The 12393-nt window shown below is 45.7% G+C and overlaps 1 protein-coding gene across 3 annotated transcripts in view; it reads left to right on the forward strand.

The window, feature by feature from the left end:
* FUBP3 (far upstream element binding protein 3) overlaps positions 1 to 12393 on the forward strand; it is a 46514-nt gene that overhangs the window by 23264 nt on the left and 10857 nt on the right. For all 3 annotated transcript variants that reach the window (XM_080927049.1, XM_080927050.1, XM_080927051.1), the window contains exons 4-11: positions 2257 to 2306; positions 2676 to 2747; positions 3932 to 3989; positions 5795 to 5957; positions 7566 to 7664; positions 9961 to 10065; positions 11109 to 11211; positions 11776 to 11876. In XM_080927049.1, coding sequence (XP_080783175.1) covers positions 2257 to 2306; positions 2676 to 2747; positions 3932 to 3989; positions 5795 to 5957; positions 7566 to 7664; positions 9961 to 10065; positions 11109 to 11211; positions 11776 to 11876 — 751 coding nt within the window. The remainder of the gene's footprint in view (positions 1 to 2256; positions 2307 to 2675; positions 2748 to 3931; positions 3990 to 5794; positions 5958 to 7565; positions 7665 to 9960; positions 10066 to 11108; positions 11212 to 11775; positions 11877 to 12393) is intronic.

Here is a 12393-nt window from a genome sequence, read left to right on the forward strand (position 1 = left end):
CACCATCTGCACTGGAGTGTTAGCAAGTCAGAGGTTGGAAGTGTGGGAAGCCAAGGGCTAGATTTTCTTAAGACCCATGGTTTTTGCCTGCTTTCTCCAGAACAGTGTAGCCAGAGGAACAGACTGATCCAGGGCACTAAACCAACCCCTGTTGAGCCTCAAGAGACTTTCACAATGGAGGAGTTGCTCTCTTCCACTGTAGATTAAATTTGAAAGGAGGGACTGCATTGTCCTGCTGGTTCTGTGAATCTCGCAGTGCCTCAGATCTTCAGCCTCTTCACAGGAGAAGAATGCAGTTCTTGGGTGAACAGTGTCTGGGGCTTCGGAAGCAGGAGGTTCCTGGGATTGAGGATTTGTTGGGAGAATGTTGGCTAAGTGCCTAGTTTCTTCTCAGCCTCTTGTTTCCCCCACAGCCTTCCATTAAGTTGAGGATTTAGATACAGAGACCTTAGGCTTAAAAAAAGCCCATCTGTAAGATAAGAGTATCTGGTCATAGCATCACCCACAGGAAGGGGGAAAGTGCTCAGGGGACTGTGGTGCTTCTCTTCTGCAGAGACTGTTAACTGTCAGGGTCCTTAATCTGTACTGCAAGTAACACAGCTTTGCCCTCCTTATACACAAAATGCTATGGGTCTGTTAACATCACCAACAGTCAGTTAAGTGGAAGGTTTGGCCTGATTGTCTTGTTTCATGAGTTAAATAACTTATGTGAGGTTGTTAGTATGAAATGCTGATAATCATTTCCTGTTAAGCTGTAATTAGCATGTTACTTTTCCAGGGTGCCTATTCTTAGTGCCTTAGACCGGTTTCTGTCTTGCCTTTGAGCTAGTTGTGGTGTCATGACTTTTCGTTGCACTTGTGAGCCATACATGGAATGTTTGTGAGCCCAAACCTAGCCTGGTCTGCCAGCCAGAGGTACATAAAGGAGGGTTGGAGGTGAGTTAGAGATTAAGATTGATAGCCAGTGTCATTTATGAGTGCTAGGGAATTTCCCAGCCCTGTGGTAGTCTCTGTTGTGGATGTTGTTTTAGGGGTCTTTTTGGGTTGGTTTTGTTTTCAGTGCTGGGGATGAGCTTATGATGGTCAGCAGGCACGCTACATAATCACCGTACACAGGGCTGACCAGTCCTGACATTATCCACTCATAAGCACACCCAGCTCTGAGCCTCATGTACAGGATGCTGGGCCCCTGACAGTTGTGCTGAAGAGCATCCTGGCAGGCCTGGCCTCTACCAGAGGTTGTTGGGCCTTGAGGGTTAGTGGGTGCCAGGTATTGGCCCCGGTAGAATTGGGTGAATGCTTGTATTGCTCCAGACAGGGAGAGAAATGGGGAAAGATGCCTGTGGGCAGGCTGAGGACTGCTTCTGTCATGGTGTTGTGGCAGTTGAGCTGTGGGGCTGCATCTCTTGTAAATGCTGCACTCCCCTGAAAATAGGCTGCATCCCATCCTTCCTGTGACAGGTAAAACTACTGCTTGAGAGAGGCTTAAAAACAGGTGCTTTTTTAAAAGTTCTTTTGTTTTTTATTTTTATTTTTTTAAGCTACTTGTATTTAGCATCCCCTAAGGTAAATATTTAATTTAATTGCTTTCTGTAGTGCTGGGCAATTGGATATTATCCACAATACACTGCATGCTACATTTCAAAGTTTGTTTCAAAGAGCTGATGGAGTCTTTTAGTTGTTGTTGTTGTTGTTGTTGTTTTTGAAGGCACCTGATGAACAGATAGTATTTATTCTATCACAATAGCAGGAGTGAGGTGATTGTGCTGTCCTGGCCAACACTGATTAGACTCAGCAGGGCACTAGTCTTCTTGGGCATATACTACCTTAAAAGACAGATATATTGGAGGGAGGCAAGGAAACAGAGAGATGAGGCAATCAAAAAACGTTGACTCTGTTTTTATCTAGAGCTACTTACTACCTTAATAAATGTCTCGAAGCTCTTCCGTACCTCAGCAGATCTTTAACTGTCTTGGGCTTATTGACCCATCTGTTAGACTCTGCCACCAGCACAGCCATCTGTACCACAGGCAGCTAGGGATGAATAGATGTTTAAGGAATAGATGTTTCTTCTTTGGCCAGAGATGGAAGGCTTTGGGATTCCCAAGGATTGCTTGACCAAAGGCCCCAAAACAACATTCTCTGGGTGCTTGGGAAAGGGCCAAATCAGCATGATTGATTTAAGCTTTCATCTTGGGGATCTAAGGTGGTCGCAGAAGTTTGAGTTCTTTTTCTAAAAACTTTCTTTGTTTTCAGGGCAGTAATAACAGAAGAGTTCAAAGTGCCTGATAAAATGGTTGGATTTAGTAAGTATTTGAATTGTCTTCCCCTTAACTCTTGTCTGTTCTTTTTATAACTTGTAATTTTTGTCTGTAATATTCTCCTGCGGTAGCATGCTGGGGGAATGTTGCAGGCTTGTGGTTAGTATCATCCTGGAGCCAGAGTACCTGACCACTCCTAGCTGTGCTTGCTGCAGCTGAAGTAGTTACCTGCTGTGTGTCACATACAGCTTCTGTTGCTGTGATGCCTATGAGCTGAGTCGGGCTCCCCAGAGGTCAGCTTACAGTGAGCTGAGAGCAGAGTATAAATGTCTGTTGAGTTAGTTACGCTCGCTATCCATGTATGCTTAAGTGTGGAAAGGGAGGCACATTCTGACCCTGCTCATTTCATTGCAGTTATTGGCAGGGGAGGTGAGCAGATTTCACGAATTCAAGCAGAATCTGGGTGCAAAATCCAGATTGCCTCAGGTAAGGGCTACTTTTCTCATAGATTCGATTAGTAGAAATCAGTGTTACACAGCAGTTTCCAGAATCTGTGTCTTTGCTTTTGGTTAGAAGTTAGGGTAAGTATGTGTGGTTGCTGTCTGTTTTGCACTTCTGGAGTTGGACCCCACCTGAGCACCAAAGCAAAAGCCAGCCTGGAGATGAGGTTCACACCTGCCTTCTAAGGCAACACTCAATTCTGTGGCCAGCGTGGCCTCTTCCTAACACCTATGTTTTCTGCACCAGAATGTGATGCCAGGCATAGTGGGGCCTGCACCCAGCTTCCCTGTACAAGACCTTTCTTCCACTTTGTGAGGAGGACAGCAGGGCTCCTGGCTGAGTTGGGGTCAGACACCTTTCTGAACTCCCAACATTCTTTCCATTTGACCATTGGATGTTGAGAGACACTAATTGAAGAGCAGCTTTAGTTTAGTTGTAGTTTTATTATGTCACCTGAGTGTGTCCTCTTTCCATTTGAGAGGAGGGGCTGGAGACAGCCCTGTAGAGAATGTTTGTCATTTATATGACACCCACTTCAGAACCTTGAAAGCAATCATGGCCGTTAGCTATTTGCCTTGAGGATTTTGTTTGTTCATTTTTACAGTGCCAGGGACTGAAAACAGCCTCACATAAATAGGCTAGGCAAACACTAGTTCCCTCTTTCAGTGTTCTGAGAAAGGATTTTTAAGGAGTTTTTAGGGTCAGTGTAAAACATATGGATGTTAGAAACAAAGTGTTTCTCTCGTGTCAAATTTCTTGGGATATGGATACAATAAATGCTATAATCCTGATGTGTTTATGAAGTCCTTAACAGTACACCTCAGAACAGTCAGCAGGCTGGTGACTATGGAATTGCTCTGCACAGTGAGGGAATCGTGATGGAGTGCTTGAGGTGCTGAGGAGCCTCTGGGCAAGTAGAGTGTGGGGCTTGGTAATTAGGACCAACTCACAGAGCTGTTGTGTCCTCCTGGCTCCCTTGTGGGACTCAGTCTTTATGTTGAGAACTAAAGTTCTGTCCCCAGCAAAGCAAACTGGTCTTTTTGGGAGACTGTGCTTCTGTGGGGGTGGTGTAGGAACCAGCCCCAGAGAGACAGTCTACACACAGAGGCAAAGGCACACAGCTGCCTGATGCCCACCAACACACCTCATCTTCTTGATTCTTCTTATAGAGAGTTCTGGGATTCCAGAGAGGCCCTGTGTACTTACCGGAACCCCAGAAAGTATTGAGTAAGTTTGTTTTATTTACTTTTTCCTTTCACTTCTTCTTCCTCCTTCCCCAAGTGAGGAGAAATGGAAGGGCAAAACTGTTGCTGCAGACTGTCGATCTGTGCTGAATCCACCCACAGCACACCTCCAGTAGGAGAAAGGCCTGGGAGGTCACCACACCAGGAGAGCTCTTCTGTTACCTCACACACACACAAGCCTCCTAACTGTCATGACCTCTCCATAATCCAGGGGCTGAGCAGTGGACACTCACCCCCGCTAAGCACGATGATCAGCAACCTTCTTGTTAACACCTCCCATATCTGAACAGGCCTGGGTCAGAGGACTCGATCACTTTGTGAGCTTCAAAAAACTGGGCACCAGGCCTTTTTCCTGGGCCGATTGATCTGCTTATCGTTCTGATATTTGTGAATCAAGTGAATCCACTCTCCATGGCCTTTGCTCTACTCACAGAGCCCTGTGCAACAGCCAGCAGGTGCCTTGGCTTTGGAGGCCATTGGCAAGAGCCATGATAATTTGTCTTGGTTTCCTGTCCTGATACATGCTTGCTCAGAGCCCTGTTTCAAACACAAAGCTCATAAACCCAAGTACCTCCTGGGGAGGAGGACTGTGCGGGCTGGTGTGGTTTGCTCTCCCCTTTCAGTCTGTACAGTAGTGTTTTGCTAGGGGTCGGGGGAGCTGAGATTATGTCTAGCTCAATAGGTAGGGTGGTTTTATTGTTTCCATTTCTCAGGGAGCCTAGATGGGTTTAAATTCTCTTGTTCTGTTGTAACGTTGCAAGCGATGAACCAGAATAAATACCACTGGCAGGTGTGCATTATAGGGCAAGCTGGATGGTTTTGCTGGAGTCAGAGCTTTTTTTTTTTTTCCCAGCACAGGTTAATCTAGTACACTAGCAAAATACTAAAAAGCTGCTGCAGCTGAGAGCTCATAAGATGATTCTGCACACAAAGGCTCAAGACTGCCAAAGACAGCTCGTTCTTCTACTTTAAATGTTCCTACTTTGTGTCTGCCCAAGGAGCTGCAGCTTGAGAATTAAGCCTTAGGAGGAATCTCTCTCCAGCACAGACAACAACAAAAAAGCTGTGGTGACTTAAAGAATAAATTCTGCAAATAACAGCCAGGGAAGATTCTGGTGCAGAAAAGAAAACTGGCCCAACATGTGACATTGTAGGCTGGGTTGATCTGTTGCCACATTGCAGAAATGAAGACAGATAGTCAGGTGCTCTCTGGGAATACGGCAGCAACAGGACACTGTCCCTCCTGTCCTGAGCCACACTGGAGATGTGGGCCTAGCCGGAAGTCCTAAAGCAGTGCTGCTGAAAACAGGGAGACATTGGAGTTGAAACTGAAGTGTGGCTACTAACCCTTGCTTTCTCCGTCTCTCTCCTCGCTCCTTCTCTCTCCCACCCTCGCTAACAAGTGTGCTGAATGTCTCCCTGTGAGGTTGTGCTGGATTTGGGAGCGGAGGTGGACAAAGGACAAAGCAGAGCTGCTGACATTGCAAGTAGGAGGCAGGGCACAAGCAAGCAGGTGCAGAGGGCAGACACGAGGGATGGGGTCTGACAGTGGCCTGCCTCTGAGACTCCACATGGAAACTAGCGCTGTGCTTTGCCGTGTGTTGCTTTTGAATTGCAGTTCTGTAGCATGGAGAATGTTTCAGACCTCCCAGGTTATGAGGCAGGAGCTGGAGCTGGATGGAGGGCTGCCTGACTCCTTTGTGTTTTCCCTGGCACCATCTCCTCTACCAGAATGTCTTAAACATCCATTTAATGCTGGGTCTCTTATGATTTTTCTCCCTCCCAAAGACACGCCAAACGGCTCCTGGGGCAGATTGTGGACCGATGTCGGAATGGGCCTGGCTTTCACAACGATATAGATGGCAACAGCACAATCCAGGAGCTTCTTATCCCTGCATCTAAAGTGGGGCTGGTCATCGGCAAAGGAGGGGAAACGATCAAGCAGTTGCAGGTGTGTGAGCACCATGTGGTGCTGAGCTAAGCTGCCCTTGCACACGAGTGCCATGGCTCCCTTCCTTACAGACCTCACGCTCATGAGCAACAGGATTTCTTCTTTTGATGGGCATGTGCTGATGCTGAGTGTTTGGGGCAGGAGAGACACCATGGGATAACCTAGAGTCAGTGCTCCTGAAGTCTGCTTCTTGTTAATATTGACTCTGTGATCTCAAATATGCTCATTTAGACAGACTAGGGTCACATACCTACAATTTCACACCTGGACTGAGGGCAGGAGGATCAGGAGTTTCAGATTAGTCTAGCTATGTAATGAGTTTTGAGGGCAATCTTATCTACCTGAGACCCTAGCTTGGGCAGGAAAGGGGTTCATTAATATCTAGGTATAGTGGCACAGGCCTGGAGTCTTATCATTTAGGAGGCTAACGTGGGAAGATTGTATGTTAGAGGATAGCCTGGACTATATATGGCAAGACCCTACCTTAAAAAACTCTGCAAACAACTTCAAAAACTTAGCTGTGGCTCTGAGGCAGAAACTCAAGAGGCAGAAGCAGGTGGCTCTGAGTTCCTAGCTAACCTGGGCTACATTGAAAGACCTCAAGGTGAAAAATCCTCAAGTGTTGATTACTTTTCAGGGACTTGGTTCTTGTCTATAGGAAAGGGGAGTGATAGCCTCACTGTAGTCAGAGCTGGACAGACACCTTGTCCCCAATTTTCATGAGTCAAAATGAGGAGGCAGCTATTAGTTGCAGAACCCTTTATCTGAGGTACCTCTAACCAAGATGTTTAAAAGCTGGGTGGTGGTGGTCCACACCTTTAATCCCAGCACTAAGGGAGGCAGAGGTGGGCAGATCTCTGAATTTGGGGCCACCCTGATCTACAAAGATAGTTCCAGGACAGCCAGGATCACATAGATAAACCCTGCCTGGAAAAAAAAAACAAAAACAAAACAAAACAAAAAAGACAGAATATTTGAGATTGAACATTTCCAGCTAAGCTAGGATATATGTTCCCATCCAAACAGACAGCCGCCATATTGGCCCAAGAATGGTTAGTAATACTTGAGTTCAGTTCTGCTGAGTTCTAAACAGACTTCATAACTGTGGGGCTTTCACAGGTGATGGTCTGTGTGTCATACCCCATACCTCAGATTATAGAAGGCCCTCCTACAACCCAGAGTAAATTGTAAAAGTTTAGGATTTGGTGTCACAGAGCCCACGTTTCAGCCAATTATCCCTGAGCCCCTGGGTACTTTGAGAACCCGTCTTACCCGTGGGGGGGGGCAGCACTTGATTGCATGGTGGACACAGTTGTCATTGCCTAACAGTGATGAGAATACACATTAGTGTGCAGTGCTCAGTAGGAACAGTGCCCTGGAGTTTAGATTCTCCAGACCTGAATAGAGAGGATGAGCACACTGGGCCTTTGTCTTACATGTGTCAATGCTCCCAGAAGCCAGCCCAGGTCCAGATGAGGATCTACCTTGTGGGAGGTGAAACATAGGCTTTAAGATAAACTGGCCCAGTTTGGCTCTTGAGGCATAGTGCATTTCTTCCCCCCACCCCCACACAACGTTGAGAGCTGTGTGGTTGTATGTCCCCAACAGGAGCGGACAGGTGTGAAAATGGTCATGATCCAGGATGGCCCGCTACCCACGGGAGCAGACAAGCCTCTCCGAATCACTGGAGATCCATTTAAAGTACAGGTAGGAGGGAACTCATGGGCCAGCTTTGTCTAATCCAGTGCATCTCTACCTTCCTAATGCTGTGACCCTTTATTTTTGTTACTACTTTATAAATGTAATTTTGCTACTGTTCTGAATCGTAATGTAAACATCTGTGTTTTCCATCTTAGGCAACCCCTGTGAAAGGGTCGTTCCTCCTTGGGAAGAGGGGTGTTGTGACCCACATGATGAGAAATGGTGGTTTGACCCAAGTGGTTGTCAACACTTGGTGGTACATCTTTGGGGAAATATGATGGAGATGTAGTGTGTCTAACTGTGCCCAGTGCCAAAGCCACTGCCTGAATGTAGCCACTTAAGAACAGGCCACTGCTTGGGATAGTACACACACTGGTTTTCACATCATCCTGGCTAACCTAAATTAGGTCTACTTAATTTAGCCTTGCTGGGCTGTGGGATTGCAGATGATAACAAGGGTCAGAACCCAGGTACGGGTTTGTTAAAAGTGCAGCTTTATGAGTTGAGAGAGCAGAGATCAGCCTGTGGCTTCTAGTCCTTTGTACTAATTCAAAACTGCAAATGTCTGTGGGTATATGTTGTCAGTGAAATTCCAGTGTCCTGTCAATCCGTAGCTTGTCTCTTATAGCACCAAACTTGTCATGCATCTTTAAGAGCATTGGAATTGGGGTGGTGGTGACGCATACCTTTAATCCCAACACTCAGGAAACAGAGGCAGGCAGATCTCTCAGTTCCAGGACAGCCAGAGCTACATAGAGAAACCTGTCTTGAAAAACAAAAGCAACAACTAAGGAAAACCACTGGACTCTGACCCAGTGAAGTTGGCCTTTGGCTCACTCCCCTCCTTCAGCTGCTATCCCTGGTGGAACAAGAGTGGTGCTGCTGAGAGCTGGATGAGGGCCATTGCGGCATCAGCTCCCCTCTCCCTTCAGGCCTGCTACTCCCAGTGGCCTTCCTCCCCAGAGCTGCCATCCATCCTTAAAATAAGATTACTGGGTTGGGAAGAAAACTTAATGGATAAAGTGACTGCCTAACAAACATGCATGAGGACTTGAGTTCAGTCCCCAAAACACAAGAAAAAGGGAAGCTGAGTATGAATGACACACTTGTTAATCTCAGCTCTGGGGGAGAAGAGATAGGGTAGCTCCTTAGAGCTCTCTGGTCAGACAGCCTAGCCTAGCTTAGCCTTCTCGGAAACCTCTAAGCCATTGAGAGGCCCTCTGAAAAATCAAGGTGTACAGTGGCTGGAGAGATGGCTCAGTGGTTAAGAGCACTGACTGCTTTTCCAGAGGTCCTGAGTTCAATTCCCAGCAACCACATGGTGGCTCACAATATCTATAATGAGATCCGATGCCCTCTTCTGGTGTGTCTGAAGACAGCAACAGTGACTTCACATAAAGTAAATAAATCTTAAAAACAAAAAACAAAACAGAAATAAGATATACAGCTCCTTAGACCTCCATGTAAACAGTCAGATTGTATGTTGTTTTTTGCTCATCAGTCAAAATTTCACAATTTACACAGTGCTAAGGGTTGCACCTGTGACTTTTAAGCTTTCTACAAACACCAATGTTCCGAGTCTCTTAGAAAGTGTCTCTCAGGAAAATGCCCATATTTGACCCCTCTTCGTGAGTTTGCAGGGAAATAGTTCATTTTTAAGTTCCTTAATAGTTCGTCAGTTCCTTCCTTTTGTTTGGTTGCAGTGCTAGCCATTAAACCTAAGGTCCTGGGCAGGGTGTACAAGTACCAAGCCTGTTATTTTATTCAAAGCAGTGTAAGTGGATGCACTTCCTCTGTGGGAGGGGACAGTGGATCCACCTCGTGCTTTCCAGTCTGAGGACGTTGTCATCAGAATTCAGTGACTGCTGCAGTTCAGCTGGCCTGGGCTGTGGCTCGCTCATGTACCACATGCCTAGGATTGTACAAGTTTCTAGGTTCTGCTTCTGCCACTCAAGTGTAAAAAGCCAAGATCTAGGAGTTCTGAGGGCAGGAGGTGTGTCGGTTTGTCCTTCCTGTTCTCTGACTTCAAGAGAGCCTCTGCCAGAAACTCTCGAGGCTGCTGGAAGGGTTTTCTACCACACTTAAACTGTGTGACCTAGCTTCGAGTAAAGTGAGTGGGCTCTTATCAGTTAGAACCTTAGAGTCGGAGTCAGATGAAGACCATGACTCTAAGGGCTCTCATCCTTGCCAGCAGTTGAGCATCTCCACAGTCTTGGGTCCCATTGGTCATGATCCTGGTATTTCATGCTGCTGTTTTCCCAGGATCTCCCCCATTGGTACTTTTTGCTTTTTCTTTGTACAGCAAGCAAGAGAAATGGTCCTGGAGATCATCCGAGAGAAAGATCAGGCTGACTTCCGGGGTGTGCGCAGCGATTTCCCCTCCCGAGCGGGAGGAGGTAGTATAGAGGTAAGCTGGATTCACAGGTCAGGGGGCAAGCAAGGTTGAGTTCAGGGCCTGTGGTTTTAATAAGCCCCAAGCCACTTAGGGCTACATAGTGCTATGACCCTGTCTCAGAAACAGAAGAGTGGCACTAAAGTCACTGGTCATGCTTCTCTCCACACTGCTTTTAAGACACACTGCTCAGGGATATGCAGAAGGGACCAAGCATGGACAAAGGTTTACTTGATGTCCAGGAGGGGCCAAAATCCAAGTTTTCTTAGTGATAATATTTTGTGATTGTATCAAGTCTAGAATCTTGTCTTATTTATGAGATGAAATGGTATCAAAAATCTATCCTGTAAGTTTCATTTATGCCACAGTATACAAACATCACACCTAGTGCAGTGAGCCAGATTCACTGTGGCTGCTCCAAATGAGACACAGTAGAAGCAAGTGGTATTATTGTCCAGTGACCAACAGGTGGTGAGTCTAGTTGGTGCTGCTGGTTGCTCCACAGAAACATGACAGTGGCAGATGCTGTGGCTTGTGCATTTTATCACAGTTTTACAGGTAGAGAATAAAAGACTGTGGAAGGCCACGGGGATAGCCAGTGTGACATTTGTACCCATTTCACAGGACTTAGGAGATAAAAATGATCACTTTAAATCTTTTCTCTGTAGGAATTCCCTTATTTTTATAACCTTTTTAGTCCAGCTTTGTACTTTGTTCATATAGTTATGAGCAATATAATTATCAGTCACAGAATTACTCTAAAGGGAACTGGCCTTATTTTAGTTATGAATTACACTATAATAAAAATGAAGTTACTTACTTTTAAGTCTTTCCTTTTAAAATGAAAGGCCAAGGACCTCAGCAGTTAGGAGCACTGGCTACTCTGACCTGAAGAACTGGGTTCAAATCTCAGCAGCTCCCAGCCACCTGTAATTCAAGCTCTAGGGATCCACTATCTCTCTAGGCACCTATACTCTGTGCCACACATACAGTTAAAATGTTTCAGATCTTTACAAGGCCACTTGTGAGATTCTGACAGGTTATGTCTCTCTGTCCAGGTGTCTGTGCCTAGATTTGTTGTTGGGATTGTCATAGGAAGAAATGGAGAAATGATTAAGAAGATCCAGAATGACGCTGGTGTGAGGATCCAGTTCAAACCAGGTTGGTGTAGACCCAGACACGATGGGCTGTGTTAACTGTGCGTCTTCTCTTTCTCTTTAGCAATCTTTGTTTGCTCCCCTCCCCTGGTTATTGTATCTTTCCTTGGTTGTATACTGGCTTTATCTTCTTTATGGCCTGTGGTTTCTGGCCTCCTTCCCCGAAGAAATGAAGATTTTAATATGGTGTTTTCAGTTTGTAATTTTGCTTGCTAAGTAAAGATTTCTTTACAAAATACCCCATTTAGGGTTTTTTTTTGTTTTGTTTTTTTTTTTGTTTTTTTTTTTTTTTTTATTTTTAAATCAAACAATTTACTGTCACAAAGAAAGGCAAACATCTTTCATGGAAGGCAACGGTGACTGTTGCATAGCTGGCCTTGAGCTCAGTGTTACCTTGAGCTTCAGTGCTGGGTCATCTGTACATGACAGTGGTTGGATGTTATCCTGAAGCATGTAAAAAAAAAAAAAACTCATTCACAGTCCCATTACATTGAGCGTTTAGGCTGTGAAATGCTCTTTGCACTTTGACCTTGGACTTGTCTTTACCCTGTCTCATCTGATTCCACAGACGATGGGATTAGTCCAGAAAGAGCAGCGCAGGTCATGGGCCCTCCAGATCGGTGTCAGCATGCAGCACGCATCATCAATGAGCTCATTCTCACGGCACAGGTGGGTCTGGCACTCTGGCTCTAGGAACAGACGGTGCACCAGAGGCAAGCTACCCGGCAGAACGGTGCTGCCCTAACTGCTTAGGCCCCTAATTAGAGCTCAGAGGCTTCTCTGTCTGCCTTTTCCTGCCTGTATGCTTTTCCTTGCTGGTGTGTTATGCCTGCATTTACTACACAGAATCTAAATTTTCACTACACATTTATTTCATGTGTGTGCAGTGGGGGGGGGGTGCATAGGTGGTGTAACATGTGTGTGCCTATCAATTCTCTAGAGACTCCATCATGTGCCTCTTGAGGATCAAATTTATTTGTTGGGTTTGGTGGCAAGCACCCTTGACCACTGAGCCATGTCACACAAACAGCTGTGTCCGGTCCAGGGCCCATAGGCTATGATTATAGCCCAACACTAAGTTACAAGTTTAATATACATTATTAAATATGTTTTTATTTAACCTTTTTTTTTGTTTGGGTAATTATATTTGCTTTATGTGTATGTTTGCCTGCATATGTGTGCACAA

Source organism: Micromys minutus, assembly GCF_963924665.1.
Source record: "Micromys minutus genome assembly, chromosome: 13".
Taxonomy (NCBI): Eukaryota; Metazoa; Chordata; class Mammalia; order Rodentia; family Muridae; genus Micromys; species Micromys minutus.